We start from the raw sequence: 17580 nt of genomic DNA on the forward strand, positions 1-17580 counted from the left end.
CAAAATGTTTTTAATTTTTATCTATTTTGAGTAAATATTTTTAGGGCATTTATATAACTTCCATTTTGATTTTTCAGAGGAGGGTGTACCTGCAGAATACTTATGTAATTTTAAGGAGCAATAACTTCTTGGCTAATGAATCCAATTTTTTTTTCAACTATTTCCTTTTCAGTGGGAGGAAGTAAGAAATAGAAATATGATACCCTATTTTGTCTTTTTATTATAGAACCATGGTTTCAGATTTCATGGACTGTTACAAAAATTTCTTCCAAAAAAACTATTAGACTGACCTGGGGTTCTTTCTTTTTTTAATTTCTTCTCCTTCGAAAACTTTTGTTGTTGGAAGCACAGGGAATCACTAAAGACATTATACAGTATAAAAAGGACCATATTATGTCACCTTTATTTCACATTATAGAGTATGCCTTAGCACCAAAAGAATCTAGGAAGAACATACTCCCAAATGGGAAGCAAACCTGTACACTTAATAACAGCTAACATTTATATAGTGTTTCATGTGTACAAATGAGGAAATAGGTACAGAGATACTAAAATACTTGCCCAAGATCAACTAGTAAGTGATGATGCTGAGTCAACTTTTTATCATGTACGTGTTTTTATTGAAGTCTAGTCAGTTTACAATGTTGTGTCAGTTTCTGGTGTACAGCATAATGCTTCAGTCACACATGAACATACACAGGCTGAGTCTTGAACCTAGTGATTTTGTTCCTGAGTCAGTGCTCTTAATTTAGTTTTGCAGAAACCTCAACTACATTTTCCCTGGTTTTTTTTGGGTTTTTTGCTTTTTTTTTTTTTTTTTAACTGTTGTCTTGAAAATATATTGGCATTTGGGAACTGCTGCTAAAAAAACTAGCTCTGAATAGTAAGTTTATATATAAAATTTATTTAAAAGGATCTGTCAATTAAGTCAATGTTACTGTGCTAGTTTATTGATTTTAGGGATAGTGTGGAGGAAGGTATGTAATCAAAGAAAGAATGAAAATCACTTCGTAAAGAGATCTACTAGGAATTGCAAAGAACAGCGAGAAACAGAAAGACCTGCTAGCAGGAATTTCATTATTCAATATTTAAAACTGACCATTGTTGAGATCCCTCTTAAAGGATCAGTGTTAGTGGCTTTTGGGTCTGTTCTGTTAATTTTGATGCCTTTGGTATTGTGTCATCATAGCCAGGACTGCTGAAAATAAGCCTCAGGTCATTAGCTCAGGCTATCCAGCCATGGTGGATGCAACCTGATGGAGCTGCAGGATTTCTAACTTGCAAAATGGCCATTCCAGCTCAGAAACTATGTCTTGGGAACTACAGAACACCTCTTACTTGCCACTATTCCTCCTCTTGAAGTTGCCAGTGACCTATTGCTTATAGAATTCAGTAGCCTTTTCACAAATATTTGCCCTTAACTCCTCTGCAATGGCATTGATATACACCTACCCAACTTGGGGTCTTCCTGATTTTTTAAACACTTTTGATATTATTTTCTTTATAAAAATAACACATGTTCTATTAACTACTATGTATAAAATAGATAAACACAAGTTTCTTCACAGGGAACTGTATTCGGTATCTTAGAGTAACCTATAATGAAAAAGAATATGAAAACAAATACATGTATGACTGAAACATTATGCTGTACACCAGAAATTGACACCTTGTAAACTAACTATACTTCAATTAAAAAAAAAAAAATGTTCCTCAACACAGCGTATAAGGGCACGTCATGATCTGGCTGCTCTCCAGGTCAGAAGTCTAGGGCTTGCTCTAGGCCTTGTTGCCAGTGGGACTGCCCTGTTCTTCATTCCTTCTGCTACAGACCTGCGGGCCTTCTAGCTCTTGTTTAGTGCCAAGCTTATTCCTATCTCAGGACCTTTTTACCTATTCCTTCTGCCTGTAGTGTTCAGTTTGCTCCATCTTTCGAGTGTTCATGTTCACGTTTGCACTCTTGTGTATACTTGAGCTTTCTCTCTCTCTCTCCCTCCCTCACCTGCCAGTTTCCCCTTCCCTGTTCTGAGCTTATCTATTCTTAGCTTTTAATCAATTTTTCAGCTTAGATCTTGTATGCTTTCATCTGCATTTCTCTGTGTTTGTTTGCATTGTGTCCTGTGATCAACTTAAACTTAACCTTCTTCAGAATGACCTCATCATCTTCCTGCCTTTGCATCATCTCAGTCTGACATTCTTTTTGTATCCTGGGCAGTGGCGGTATCCGTGATCATGGCCCATTATCAGGTCCCACATCCATTCCTTCAAGATGTTTCTCAGCTGCCATACTAACCCACTGATTGGTCTTCAGACCTTCAGTCTCTCTTTACCTCACTTCAGGCATGTCAGCTACCTGCTAAAGAGCCAATGGCAACTCCTTGTTGAAGACCACATTGAGTCAGCTTGGTTTGAGAAAAAGTATGTTTAAATTAGACTTGAAACTTATTGGAATTTTAATAATTATTGCTAGCGTGCCCTCTGTTGAGTTGTTAAACCTTTCAGGCCATCAGTTTTGATATTTGTGGATAGAGAGTTGCACAGTTTTATCTCAAATGCACCTTATTTTAAAGTTCATTGAAGTCTCAGAGTTGGAAAACATCTGAGATGTATAACCTCCTGGCCAAACTAACCTCTTCCCTTGGTATCTCTTATAGCGGTTGGGAGCTTACTCCTCCTGAGAGCATCCATTCCCACCCCATGGATGCTCTAATTATTAGGAATTCACAGACATACACATAATTTGAATGAAAACCCTTCCCCTTCTATTTTCAACCTAATCGTTTAACTACCTTTCCAACAAACAGAATATACTCTTCTTCATGTTTTTCAGATAATTTGAAAAAAACAGCTGTCATATTCTCTGTGTAAGACCAGACCATTACTCCCCTTTATCTGAACAGTCATCAGTAAACCTTTGCAGAACCACTGTGTACATAGTACATGCACTTATTAATGCCATGTCTCACTGTCCAGCCATTTTAAGCCTTTAGTTAAAACTCCTATCATATATACTGCAGAATTAGAATGCATTATAGAGGTTGTCTACATAAATCTTTATCTGCACTGCTGTTTCCCTGGCAGATAGATCAACATCTACTTCGATATTTTAAGGAGTGATAGATTCACTGGACCTCAGGCATTACCCTGATGGTTTGAAGGTTCTAATGTGATATTGCACTGCCTGCTCTTTTCACTCTGTGAGGGTCCCACTATGATACATTCTGCCCCATTTCTTATTACCCTTTAGCCTATTTGATTCAAGCAGGTTGGCTCATGGTCATCTCTTATACATACTGCTTGATTCCAGCTTTAACCTCATTTATTGACCAAGTATATCAGATGCATCACACATGCCAGGCTCTGTGCTGGACATTTGTGGTAACAAAGCATGCAGCCCCAGGCTTCTTGGTGTTTATAGTCTAGTGGGGAGACAGGAGCAGTAAAAGTCAGGACCTCCTTTCAGTCTTGCCCAAGATTTGCTCTATCCTTAGAAACTTCTCTTCCTTCCTCCACTGATTTCTTCCTTTTCTGACCTCCTGTGGTATCTGCTTTCATCAGTACATATTTTAAATATATTCCCTATTTCATGTGTTTTACTTTGTTCTGCATCGCCAACTAGATGGGAGCCTCTTGGCATTAGTGAATATGTATTTTACTTTTCTTTCCACCAGAACACCTATCTCAGCACGGAGCCATAATGGGCTTGAAGTAAGTACTGGGCATGTTGATTAAAAATACGTTTCTTCCACATTCAGTGAGGCTGAAGTTCCATCAGTGTGGCTAGCCGTTGATTGTCCATTCCATAGCTGAATGATCCTTCTGTCTGCCGCTAGATCCCTGACATTCTCAACAGCCTATGCCTTCTAAATCATATCATCTGCTGCCTTTACATACGAAAATAGTGAGTGACCACTGTTACATAAAGGAGATTTCTCTCAGGGATTAAACTCGTTTCTGAAATATCTTCTTAGAGATGGAGTGCAATGGCATTTGCAGCAGGCTTCATGTAACGGGTTAGCTTTGTTCTTTATGCTCCCTTGGCATGAACTTACAGGTTTATCTGGTTATTTAATGAAACGTGGGTAAAGAAGGGATTGTGGATTTTTTTTTTTTAACTCCTTAGAGATAACAGCCTAGAACCTCTCTCCCACCGTACTCCCAATAGTTAGGAAACCAAGGACTCAGAGAAATTAACTCTCTTGATCTAAGTACAAGCTAATAAAGCCAAAACTCATACTCTTTGACTTCCAGCCCAGTTTTGCTTAAGAATAGTGTTAGAAACATAAACTTGTGGTGAGTATGGTCCTGTAGTGTTTTTCTTTTCTCTCTTTCTTTGGGGGGTGGGAGATCAGGCTGGGGATAATAAGAATGTATAGCCCACTCCTATTTTAAATGCTGCTAAGGAGGTTAAGCCACTATGATGAGTGAGACAGATCGCTTTCCATTTGAATCTGTGTTCCTTCAGAGAGGGTCCAGGGACAGTGAGGTATTTGAAATGACTCAGCATGGTACTGTCTCTCTCTTTCCCCCTTTTATTTTCTCTTCTTCCTGCTACCTCTGTCTCCCCCTTCTCCTGCCTTCACTCTACTTCTTTTCTTCTTTGTTTTGCTTTCTTTTTTTTTAACCTTTCAGAAAACCACAGCTTTTGGACCCTAAAAGGTCTGGATTGACCATACAGCTTTCTGAAAGGTTAAAAAAAAAAAAAAACGGGGCATGTGAAGGTTGGCATAGGTGGGGGACAGTGGGATTATCCTCAGCTTATTTCTCTCTGTACCAGTTTACACCATGCCATATATATTCTAACTTAATAACATTGTACAAATGATTTTGTGTTGTATACACAGATACAGTTAAGTCTTTAACATAGGAACTGTGTATTTCTAACCAACTAAGAATCAGCAGTAAAAATCCGGTATATGGTAGCAACTAATCTTGTGGAAAATAGAAGCCCTTGACTATGATGGCTGAGTACAAGCCTTTAGTTTAGAGTTAATCTCACTGGAGAACTAGAGACCCCTTGAGATTTTTATTGCTTTTTCCCTGGTTACTTTTATAAAAATTTCCCAGTCAACAGTCTGATATTTAGAACTTACTTTAGATTTAAGTTGTCTTTTTAAAATGAATTTCCAAATCACTGCTTTCTCCTGGCATGAAACTTTGGAGAGGAATGTTGTTTTACTCTCTGGATATTTTGTTGCTTAGTAAAACCATCAAAGACTTGGGGATTTTATTAGTCTCACAGTATGTTGTCAGTTGTATCTGATGAGTTTGACCTACTATGTTCAAGGCTTGATTAAGTTCTATCATTATTTTAAAAAATTATTAGGACAGCAACCAAAGTGGAGTATGCCTTTATCTTAGCGAGGGTGGGGGAAGCCGCCTTGCTAGGACAAGCCCACACCACCACTGCTGTAACCTCTGCTAACTGGAAAATACAGTTAACAAATTATGAGCTACTGCTGGGTGTGTAAGTGACGAAAGGTGTGTCCTGGAAATCAGTAAAATGGATTTATACATGAAAGCAAGAGGAGGGTATATTTAAAGGAAATATACTTACACAAATTAAAAATACTTACTAATAAACCAATACTTTGAAACTTGAGCTAATTTCTTTTTCCTTTTTAGAAAGACAACAAAGTTGCTGCATAGTCTACAAACAAGTCTTTGAAAGTAGTTGGATTTCTAGCTCTTCATGTTCCTGAGAATTGGTTTCAATCTATGCGAAGAATGAAGAAGTGATTTTGCTGTATATTTGTCACCAGCACTGGGTTTTTGTTTGTTTTCCTGCTTAATTTCAAAGATACAATGCAGTTACTTTTCGGGGGGGGTGGGGGGACGCTCATCTTAAAAAATGAGCATTAAATATATTTGGAATAGCAGAAGGCTAAGTAATTTCTTATGTATAGTTAAACTAAAGCAGTACTCCAGTGGGACTTAATAAGTATTTTTTCATCACTGAAAGGGTTTTTCTTATCACTAAATTGTATTTGGCAATTATTGCAAGTTTCCTGCAGATAGGGCCGTGATACTGTGTTTTGAGCCAGAGGAGGATGTGTGTGTGGGTGTGAGTGTGTGTGTGTGTGTGTGTTTATTTCTTTCTTTTTGGAAATCCTGTAATATCCCTTTTGAGGTAGCTTATTTTGTCAATTAATTAGGGTGCTGGATGGTAGAGAATTTTGTCAGTAAACGATGTATACACAGTAAATACTGTTTCTTAGGCAAAGGTAACTTTTTTATATAGTTGTAAAATTCCATTATATTCCATTGCCAAAGAAACATTAAGAACTTTGTATAGCTGTATAAAAAGCAACTAATTTTTTAAAGAATAAACATTTTAAAGTCAGCAAACATACTGTGTTCTTTCAGAAGTTGATGTGCTGAGGAAGAGCTATGGGTGGGTCTTTTCTTCATAGCTTTCCAGGCTTAACGATTTTTGATTTTTTTTTTTTTTAATGTTTGGAACATAAATGAAGATTTGATACATTCTTCCATTATCTAAAAAGGATAAATTACTCACGCTCATTGTAAGAACTTTATTTTGTAGCAAATGGCATATCACAGGATTTATCCAAATAACAGATATTTTCAGTATACAAATGTAAATAATCATAGATAAGAATGTACTTAACTGTATTTTCAAATAAGTACCTCCCCTCCTTTTTTAAGACAATAAAACTGAGTGTCAACTAACCTGTTCTTCCTGATATGCCTGGAAGTTTGTTGTGATACCCTGACTTACTCCATTATATTTCAGGATTCAGAGCATTAGAAATTATTTTGGCAACCTACAGGATAATGTAACACTGGTCCTTCGGCCTCTGACCCACAAATGACTCAGTATAGAGTTCATTGCTAATTATAAATTACCGGTAAATCTTTTTGTCATTTTAGGCTATAGTGGGAAAAATCTGGCCGTTTTTGTGTTTTTCTGAAGGCCATGGAATAAAAGAATCCAAAGATTTAAATATTTTTATCTATTTTGATTTTTGTTAACTTTCTCCTTAAAATATTCAGTAGTGATAAAGATAAGAAAAACTGCATTGTAGGAGGATTGGAATATTTAACGGTGGTTGATATTTTTAATTTTAATTTTATGTCTTTTGTATAGCTCTACAAGAAGATGTTTTGTAGTTTGGTTTCATTATTAAGGTTCAATACTTGGCAGCCATAGTTTAGATAATTTGTTTAACACTGTTTGCTTGCATGTTAAGAACAAAGTCTTTTGGAGGACCCACAAGTCATGATACTGAACACATTTCTGAGGCATTCTGAATATCAAAGCAAGTGCTATGGCAATACCTGTGTAGACTGTTTGAGATGTCCCAGGCTGATTTGAAGAAGGAAAACTGTAAATACCAGTTCTGCCTACTTTGAAAGTATGAATTCATGCATTTCCCAAGCCTTCTGGGTCACTGATAGGGCATTTGGTGTCCCAGTAATAACTGGCAGCATGGCATACCTGCAGTGCACCTTACAATATTAAAGCAAGGTTTTTATTCTAAGACAGAATAAAACTGTTCAATAAAAAATGTTCGTCAAAGTTCTTTCTCTTTAAACAGTGATACTCTCTTAACAATAGAAAAACATAGTGGAAGGTATCTTTAACATCCAAGAGTGGAATTGTGATCATGTTTATATCCCTAAAATAACTAAATTCTTACTTTTTTCCCCTAGGATTTTTTTTTTCCCTAGGTTTTTAGGTAAAACTCAAAGCCCTTTCTCCCCCTCCTAGAGTGTAGACAGCTCCTGAGTTACAATCCATGACATGAGGAGACTAAACCAAGCAGGCACAAGCCAGCCTCAGGTTAAGAGTGTACCCTCTGTGGACACGCAGGTGGAAACAGGGAAGGGCTGATTCCTCCTAAACTCATCTTTGGATAGACCATTTCTCCCTCCAAAAGCACAACTTAATGTGAAGGCTAGGGGAAGAGGTCAGGAATATTAATTCAGCTCAATGGCTCTTAATCAGGGGTGAACTGACATCCGGGGAGCATTCAAGAGTGTGAAAACAGATGTTTTGGGGGACCACACTGGCATTTAAGAGTAAGGGCCCGGATAGTTAATGTCCTGTGCTATGCTGGACAGTGCTGTATCCAGTTATCCAGCCTAAAGTGCATCAGTGGCCCTTCCACTTTGAGAAATGCTGGAAGGACAATGATTTGGGAAATAATCCCCTCTCCCACCCCCCAACAAATTTTTAAAAACTTCACTGAGGAGTCTTTACATGGTATATGAAAAGAAAAGGACCATACTTACAGGAGCACTGGCAGCATCTTGGCAACTCATTTATCACGTAGAAATTACCACTTCTTCCTGTTCTCTCTCAGTAGTTCATAAATCTCTTACCAGAATCAGCTGAGGAGCACATTTTTATTTTTACTTTTATTTAACTGAAGTGTAGTTGATTTACAAAGTACAAATTCCCATGCTTCACACCTGAAGAGTTCGGTTCTGAAATTCTGTAGTGGAACCTGGGAATTGGTCTGTCTCACAGGTAGTTCTGATCAGGCAGGTTTAGAAAGACAAATTTAAAACTTCACAGCTGGCTCATCGAATCTAGCCCCTTCCTCGTAGGGGCCTTGGTGGTGTTTCCACGTAGGATTATTTTATCATTTCTCCATCCTTCCAAATCTCATGTCCAGGTTGTGACTGGAGCATGAAGAGTGGGAAAGGACTAAGTGGAAGATGGGGCACATTTCTGCAGGACAGTGTAGGGGGAAATGGGGAGATTGAGACTCAGTTCCTGGCATATAAGAAACGGGTGTATGTTGTTTCTGTCTCACTTTTATGTGACTTGTCCCTGTCTCTGGTTGTCTGCCTGAAAGAGAAGGTGCTCCTTCTGTGAAGCCCTGTAGTAATAGTTCAGATCTAATTCTGTCTGGATTCAGTGGTTCAGTGTGACAGGATCCCCCTGCCCTATTAGTTCAGATACTATAAACTGGTTTAAACAGTGGCAGTCGGGAGAGTGTCACAGTATAAGGTAATGAAGGTGAATGATTTCTTAGGAGCTCAGATGTCACCAGTTTACTTAGTTTACCTGTTTTGACTGTGGTTTTAAAAGATGACAAGTATTAGTACAATGGGAATCAAACTTAGGAAAGTAAAGTAGCATCATTAATCTCTGGATCTCAGGATGCCTAGCGGGGATTAGCTCAGAGCAGGCCACTTTAGTTCTCCGAAGGTAGAGGCACTGGGACAACTTCGTGGAAGAGGTATCCCCTGAGTAGGAGCTGGTCACGTGAGGGAAGTAAGAGAGGGTGTTAACTTTGAGCAGCAGAGACGTAGAGGCCAGCAGAGCGTTCAGCCAGCTGGTGCGTACACGGGGAAGCTAAAGATTCAGGTCCCAGGCACTGCTCTTGTTGGGTAATAGCCTCCTGAGGAGCAGAGGTTATCCTGCTTTTCAGTCAGGGCTAGTAAAAAGCGAGCTTGTGGTTTGAGACATTTATAAATGTGGCTCCAAGAGCACGTGGTGCATCTGAATCTAATGTGGTTTCTGTTCTCAGTGATGGTACTGAGCTGTGAGTCAGTGGTATGGGTGTCCTTTATGTTCCAGCTCGGTTCATATTTAACAAACTTGGCTGACTAAAAAAAATGTTTTTGGGTTTAGCTCACAGACATATCAAAATCAACCCAAATCTGATTCTGGTTCACCGTGAATGTTGATCTTAGGGAAATGCTTTAAAATGCAGTGATGTTCGTATTGTGGTTTATAAAGAAACAAAGCAGCTCTGTGAGGCCAAAGCATATTTCAGTTCAATAATAAGGCTTTCTTAGGGTGACTCATAGTTTAGGTGCACAGAAACAACTGAGAGCGGCCAGCAAGGAGCTCATGACCCAGAAAGTCTTGCCTTTGCCTCCAAACTCGAAGAACAGTCTGCAAGTGGAAGGGGAGAGAGTAAAGAACGCCAATTTTGAGAAAGTGTGAGAAGCCTGGGCCAGGGCGAGACTGTAATGAATTCCAGTGAATGGTTTACAGTCATCCCAGTACAGGGGACAGGAACATGTTTACTAGATGTCTGGAGTGTGCTTCTATAATCCTGGTGCTCACTTAATCCTGATAATCCTCCGCTGCTGGCCTCACACAGGATTGTTGATGAGAATGCAAATCCCAACATTGCAATTCAGGATTTTGCTTGTGCTGAAATTGTTTCGTGAATTTTTTTTAATGGATTAGTTGGATGATGGTTATCCCTTTGTCCATTCCAGTATTTAATGGCATTTCAGTGAGTATTGGAACCTTGCAGTTTGCAGTTTACAAAATGGAATTAGGTATGGTTTTGTTTTTGTACAAGTAATACATTGTAAAAAGGATATGGGCAGTATGGAAGGTGGTTTTTAAAAATAAATAAGGGAAAAGAAGAAAGAAAAGAAAATCTACAGCCCCTCTACCCAGAGCTAACCACAGTCAAAACCATTTGGCTATATATTTTGCCTGGCATTGTTCTGTACAGACATGTGCTTTTCGACAAAAATGGATTCATAGTACATATACTATTGTGAAACTTGCTTTTTTCACTTAGTATATTGAGTAGCACTGTTTTATTTTAAAGTATAATGTGCACACAGAAAAGCACGCATATCATAATTACCTATGTAAAGAGTACCCAGAAGCCCCTCTACAACTCCCAGTAGCCCCCACCCCCTCAAGGGTAACCACTATCCTGACTTCTAACAGCATAGATTGCTTTTCCTTGTTTTTGTTCTTAAATGGAATTACGCAGTATGTACTTTTTTGTGCTTAGCTTCTTTGCTCAACATTGTGTTTGTGAGATTCATCCACATTGTTGCATTTGACTGTGGAGTGTTCATTTTTGTTGCAGTATAATATTCCATTGTATTAATAGGCCACAGTTTATCCATTCTACTGCATTTGGGTAGTTTCTAGCTTTTGGCTGTTAAAATAATGTGGACACTTTTTTCCTCAGCAAGAGAAGCTGAAGTTAGAGTGGGTGAAAGGAATACTGACTTAAACCTCTTAAGGACTTTGAGTACTATGAAAGATAGTCGTGCACAGCTATGGTGCTACTCCACACCACTGTGCTACTGCTAGTTATTTGTTACTAGAAATAAAGTATCAGAAAACCCTGGGGTGCTATAGATGTAGGCATAGATGTATGTGTTAGAGCAGATGCAGGGTTAATCCTCTCTGTGCCTAGCCTTTGTCCCCTAAAGGCACTGCTCCACATAGCACCCTTCCCAGTGGCAGAACTGAAGTATTCCTCGTCCTACAAACCTACGTTCCGGATGTAGGCTTGGTGTCCATGCTCCGCCCCCCCTCGGTAAAACCCCTACTTACTCTTTTAAGGCTTTTGTAATCCCCTCACTTACCTGGTTATGATCTTGTAATGACCTGATTACTACCCATCTCCTTAAAAAAAAGTATACCTGCCTTTCTCTTCCTCTATACTTATATTATTCCAAATGACTTCAACATCTGTGTGGTTTACCCACCTGTGTTGGAAGTCCCCAGGACAATCATACTCATGGTTACGATTTCTTACAGCAAAAAATGCAAAGCAAAATTATCAAAGGAAAAGACACTTGGGCAAAGTCTAGAGTAAGCCAGGCTCACACATCCAGAAGGGACTTTGAAAGTGGAGTCATGAAAGATGTACTTCATTCCCCAGCGATGAGATGTTTCAACATGTGTGGAATGTTGTCTACCAGGGAAGCTCATTAGAGGCTGAGTGCCCAGGGTTTTGATCGGGGGCTGGTAACGTAGGCAGCCTCTGCTTGGCACATACCAAAATCCCAGACTCCCAGAAGTAAAGCACAAGTAAACCACATTGTTCGTACAAACAATTTAGGTATAGTGAGGATGATGGAAATCCTTCTCAAGTCTAGATTTCCAGATGTCAGTCAAAGGCCAAACTTGTAAGCAGTCTTTATAAAGGACAGCATTCGGGACTGCTTTGTTAACTCTTCTAGATCCATCCCACACCCTGGTTCCTGTTCCTTGCCCTGTGACCGTTTCTTCTCATCTCCCACCCAAACCTGTGGACACACCTGGACCTTGTCCATCAACCTCAGCTGCATCACCTCTGAATCACGGGTATTAGACACCTCACACGTTGATCTTCCAACTGGCTTGCTCAAGAAATAAATACACGTATATGCAGTGACCTAACCACTCCCTTGCTCAGTAACTGCTTTTAGCTTCCAGGTCAGGAATCTTTCTACTTTTGATTTCGTTAGCTCCCTTTTTTTGCTTTCCCTACCGCCATCTCCAACCAGCCTAGACTCCATGATCCAATCATTTATCTCACAAATACCTTAATCTCCCTTGCTCCTCTTTTGATCTTCTTGTGCTCCTTCCTAGAGAAACCCCGACCATAAAAGCATCTACCCGCCCCCACATTGTCAGTATTCACCCAGAGGGTTATGTCCTGCAGAAGAGATCACAGAAGAGAATTAGTACCACTGTAAATCCGGTGACTGCTCTCTACTGGGTCCTCAACATTGCCAGCAAAACTTAGTAATTTTCTGTAATCACCTCTGTAGTCAGCAAACAGCCCTGCCATCTATTTCAAAGAGAACCAGAAGCCATTGGATGGAAACTGCTTCAGGCACGCACCACAGCGTCTAAACCAACCTCATCTGCATCCGGCCTTTTCCTGGTTGTCCTATAAAAATTGAGAAAAGACGTCCTGTCAAAAACTTCCCCATTTCCAGACTTACATTATTGAGTTATTTCTGCCTATAGCTTCAACTTCTTTGATAAAGGATCCTTTGCGTTTGCATTTAGTTATTCTGCTAGTGTATTATGTAGTGTATTAGTATGTTAGTACTCACATTGACATATACAGGCACAACTTGGAGATACTGCGGATTCAGTTCCAGACTACGATAAAACATAGCACAATAAAGCAAGTCGTGTCAACTTTTTTATTTCCTAGGTATGTAAAAGTTAGGTTTACAGTGTACTGTAGTCTGTTAAATATACAATAATAACGTCTTAAAGACAACATACATACCTTAATTTTAAAATAATGCTGTTGGAAAAATGGCGCCAATAGACTCACTAGATGCAGGGTTGCCACAGACCTTCAGTTTGTCAAAGCAGCGTCTGCAAAGCAGAAGAAGATGAAGTATGCCGGTAGTTGTAATTATGTAGCATTTATTATATCAAAGACTTCTTTTTTTTTTAAGAAAATTATGACAAATCCTACATCCTACCATTTCCTACTTAACTCTTTAACTGTCTAGACGCCTGATCTCCCTTCCACTTCCTAACCCACTTGATCTACTCTGTATACCACTGAAGCAGTTCTTGGTGACGTCCCCAGTGAGCTCCAGCAAACCTTTCACAGTTTTCCTCTCTTACTTGCTTTACAGAAGCATTTCATACGGTCGACTTCTTCCTTCTTAAAATACTCTTGTTTTCCTGGCTGCCATACTCATCTGGCTTTCCTCCCACCCTCTCTACTTGCTGCTTCTGTCTGCCTAATTCTAATTTTTCAATCACCCCATTTTGAAAGGATAGTGTTCCTCAAGGTTCTACTTTAACTTTTTTCTCCACCTCCCCCCACCACAAATTATGCAGTCAAGTGTCCCACATTTGGGGAAATCTCAGGGGTCAGCACATCCGGAGTGCAATGGAATAAGCCTCACTCTGGGAAAACCACCTTCGTGACCATGTTATCTCCCCTGCCAGGTAAATTTGCTTTTTTTCTCTTTTTAAACTGCATACTGTCTATGGCATCAACCCCTAGGGCCTTAACTACCTGGAGTTATTCTCACATTCACTTTTTATCCAGCACAGATCTCTTCTGAGTCTAGATCTGACTTCTTGATGCCTGTAAAGGTCTTAAAGTAGCTTTTCTAACATAGTATTCCCCAAACTGAAGTGATGATCTTGCTTCTGCTTTTCTTCCAGTGTTCTTTTTTTTTCAATTTCAAAATGCTTTTTTATTATACTTAATAGTCGGTTTTAAAAAAATAGTTGTTTTTTATTAAAGGATAGTTGATTTACAATGTGTTTCAGGTGTACAGAAGCATCATTCTGTTATACATAAATATATATATATTTCTTTTCAGATTCTTTTCCATTATAGGTTATTATAAGAAAGATATTGAATATAGTTCCCTGTGCTATACAGTAGGTTTTTGTTGGTTATGTTTTATATATAGTGGCGTGAACATTCTAATCCCAAACTCCTAATTTATCCCTCCCCCACCTTTCCCCTTTGGTAGCCATAAGCTTGTTTTCTATCTGTGAGTCTGCTGCTGTTTTGTAAATAAATTCATTTGTATCATTTTTTTTATATTCTATACATAAGCAATATTATATTTGTGTTACTCTGACTTACTTCCCTTAGTGTAATCATCCCTAGGTCCATCCACATTGCTGCAAATGGCATTATTTCATTCTTTTTATGGCTGAGTAATATTCCATTTTATACATATATACATACCACATCTTCTTTATCCATTCATCTGTTGATGGCTGTTTAGGTTGTTTCCATGTCTTGGCTGTTATAAATACTGCTGCTGTGAACATTGGGGTGCATGTATCTTTTCAAATTAGAGTTTTGCCCAGATATATGCCCAGGAGTGGGATAGCTGGATTATATGGTTAACTCTAGTTTTAGCTTTTTAAGGAACCTCCGTACTGTTCTCCATAGTAGCTGCATCAATTTACATTCCCACCAACAGTGTAGAACGGTTCCTTTTCTCTGCACCCTCTCCAGCATTCCAATTTGTAGGATCCAGTATTTCCATTATTTGTAGACTTTTTGGTGATAGCCATTCTGACCAGTGTGAGGTGATACCTCATTGTAGTTTTCATTTGCATTTTTCTAATAATTAATGATGTTTAGCATCTTTTCATGTGTCTTTTTAGATCTGCCTGGTTTTGATTGGGTTGTTTGTTTGTTTGTTTGTTTTTGATATTGAGCTATATGAGCCCTTTGTATATTTTGGAAATTAATCCTTTGTCAGTCACATCATTTGCAAATCCAGAAAATTGTCTTTTTTGCTTTGTCAATGATTTCCTTGGCTTTGCGAAAGCTTTTTAAGTTTAATTAGGTCCCATTTGTTTATTTTTGTTTTTATTTCCATTACTCTAGGAGACAGGTCCAAAAAAGTTTATATTTTTAGTTAAATAATATCTGTACATAGTTAGCACAAATGGAAACAAATACCATAGTTAGTTGACTTCTCTTCCTTAAAGGCAAATACTATGAACAGTTTATCTGTATTCTTTCACATGTCCCTCTCCAGATGGTGTGTATGCACATGATATCCACATCCCCCCTTTTGTTAATATGTCAATAGGAAGAGTCTGTATAAACTGTTTTTTACTTTGTTTTTGCCATGTGTTTATCAACCATGGGCCTCTTTTTATGTAGATTTACTGTCTTAACCCCGCACACACAGAGATTCACACATCCTTACTCTGTATCCTCCTCACATACTTAATCATAACACTTAATTACAGCTACATAATACTTACTACAACTAAGTAAATTTCATTTATGGATGAGCCAAATTGTCTATATTTCCTTTTTTTACACAATGTTTTATTCTTCCTGCCAATAAACATTGTCTTACTTTCACATATTGGTTGACTTTAAAAGCTGAAAACTCATAAACAATATTTTGGTGTGATTTTATAAGAATTCTTCAGCCCAGAGCCCAGTGATGTGCCTTCTCTACAGTTCTAGTATCATAAATACTGTACCTTTCAAAAAATATATATTACTATGATCAAGATTAAGTGGATTGTCTTTTCTTGGATTCCATCAGGTTTTTAAAATCATCTACATTGTAATTTGCCTCATGATTTGACCTTGCCTTCCTTGTCTGATTTTTAAACTGTTTTTCCTCTTTCACATTAAATATAAACAGAAGAATATGGGACCCACAATATGCGTAACTGAACCTATAACAACTCAAGAACTAGAACGTTACCAACAACCTGTATGTATTATGGCTCCCCTATTGCATTTCTGCTTCACCCAAAAGGAAATGACTATCCTGAAGTTTGTATGTATTATTATCTTGGTTTTGTTTTTGTCTGCAATAGTTTCCCTAGAATTTCTGACTGGCTCTTGCACATGTGTGTTCATGTTCTCTCTCTCTCTCCCCGCTCCCTTCTTTCTCATTCTGTATTACTTGGAATCTATTCCATTCTTCTTGAGCTCACCAATTTTCAAATCTCATTAAGATCATTTTTCCCTCGAACCATTATTTTCCCCACAGCTTTTCATTCTTCCTGGAGTTTCTGAATTCTCTGCTTGTATTTATTGCCTTTATCATATAATAAAATTTTTCCAAACCCTTAACCATGCTATCTGATTAGTTTATGAAATCTTTTTCTCTAGAGACTACTGTCCTGTAACCTTCTACTATCCTGCTAAAGATCAAACATGCTGTTTTTGAGATCTTCATCAGTTATGATCCTGGGATTTCTCATTATTGCCCTCCTGGGTTAGATCACAGTTTCCCGGATGCCCTGTATTCCATTTTCTCATTTGCTAGAATTCTTACTTAGGGAGTTTTCTTTAAAAGTATACAGGGCTAGGGGAGGGTATAGCTCAGCGGTTAAGTGCATGCCTAGCACGCATGAGGTCCCAGGTTCAGTCCCTGGTACCTCCATTAAAATAAATAAGTAAATAAACCAATTACCCCCCAAAATAAATAAAAATAGTAATAAAGAAAGATACTTGAAAATATACAGAGCCAGATAGTAAGGTCTTTATCACATCTTCCTCTTTTTCAAATTTGACACTTTAAAAAATGTAAAAGTCATTTTGGGAGGAGGGTATAGATCAGTGATAGAGTGCATGCTTAGCAAGCACTGACATCATAGGTTTGATCCCCAGTACCTCTGTTAAATAATGAAAAATAATAATAAATAAATAAACCTAATTACCCCCCAAAAAAACAAATTTAAAAAATTATATATATATGTAAAATTCTTAGTTCAGTTGTGACCTTTTATCTATCTAACATGCAGTGATAACTCTGATGCCAGTTTGATTCTTTTTCATTATAGATGATGGTTTTTCTCTTTGGAAGCTTTGCATTTTCCTTTGTGTTAAGGAATTTTAAGGATTTCTCTAGGTATGGGTCTTTTTGTTTTAACCCAGTGTTATTCTGGGCAGTTTGTAGACCCTTTTGATTTAAAGATCTGTATGTTTCCTTTAGTTCTTTCTCCTATTACTTCTTAGATAATTTCTTTGATGCTACCCACCCAGTTCTTTCACTAGATCTCCCTCTTACTCAGATGTAAGAGCTGTCAAATGAAACTTTTGTGTTTCTTAGGTTTGTTTCTCAGATTTTCTTTCTTAATCCTGTTAATCTTGGTCATAAACTTCCTGCAGTAGACTTTATTCAAATACCTGAGAATTCTCGATTAGCTTTCATGGGAGTTGCCCTGGAGCTCTGGGTTTGGCTGGAATTTGTCACCTGGCAGATGCTTTAAGGTGTGATCTTTATCCTTGAGGTCTCTGAATTCCAGAGGGCTTGTTCAAAGGTGTCAGTATTTCCAGATCCCACAGATACCTCCAGGGAAGAATCTTCCTTTGCTTGTTTTTCCTAGGAGTGTGTTGCCTGATTATAGGTCATTCTAATTGC

At 38.2% G+C, this 17580-nt stretch overlaps 1 protein-coding gene and 1 non-coding gene across 6 annotated transcripts in view; one reads left to right on the forward strand and one right to left on the reverse strand.

Moving 5' to 3' along the window:
* Positions 1 to 6965, forward strand: part of LSM14A (LSM14A mRNA processing body assembly factor) — a 50374-nt gene extending 43409 nt beyond the window's left edge. For 2 of the 5 annotated variants that reach the window (XM_031458587.2, XM_031458589.2), the window contains 2 exons: positions 3672 to 3708; positions 5626 to 6965. In XM_031458587.2, coding sequence (XP_031314447.1) covers positions 3672 to 3698 — 27 coding nt within the window. In that variant the 3' untranslated portion in view covers positions 3699 to 3708; positions 5626 to 6965. Of the gene's footprint in view, positions 1 to 3671; positions 3709 to 3755; positions 3902 to 5625 lie in introns of all 5 variants that reach the window. The other 3 variants (XM_031458588.2, XM_064489214.1, XR_010382335.1) reach the window with 2 other exon arrangements.
* A 6526-nt stretch (positions 6966 to 13491) lies between these two features.
* LOC116155016 (U1 spliceosomal RNA) lies at positions 13492 to 13662 on the reverse strand. The gene has a single exon (XR_004139050.1). It is a non-coding gene; the product is annotated as a U1 spliceosomal RNA (small nuclear RNA).
* Positions 13663 to 17580: the final 3918 nt, after the last annotated feature.

The sequence above is a fragment of the Camelus dromedarius genome, chromosome 9, assembly GCF_036321535.1.
Source record: "Camelus dromedarius isolate mCamDro1 chromosome 9, mCamDro1.pat, whole genome shotgun sequence".
Taxonomy (NCBI): Eukaryota; Metazoa; Chordata; class Mammalia; order Artiodactyla; family Camelidae; genus Camelus; species Camelus dromedarius.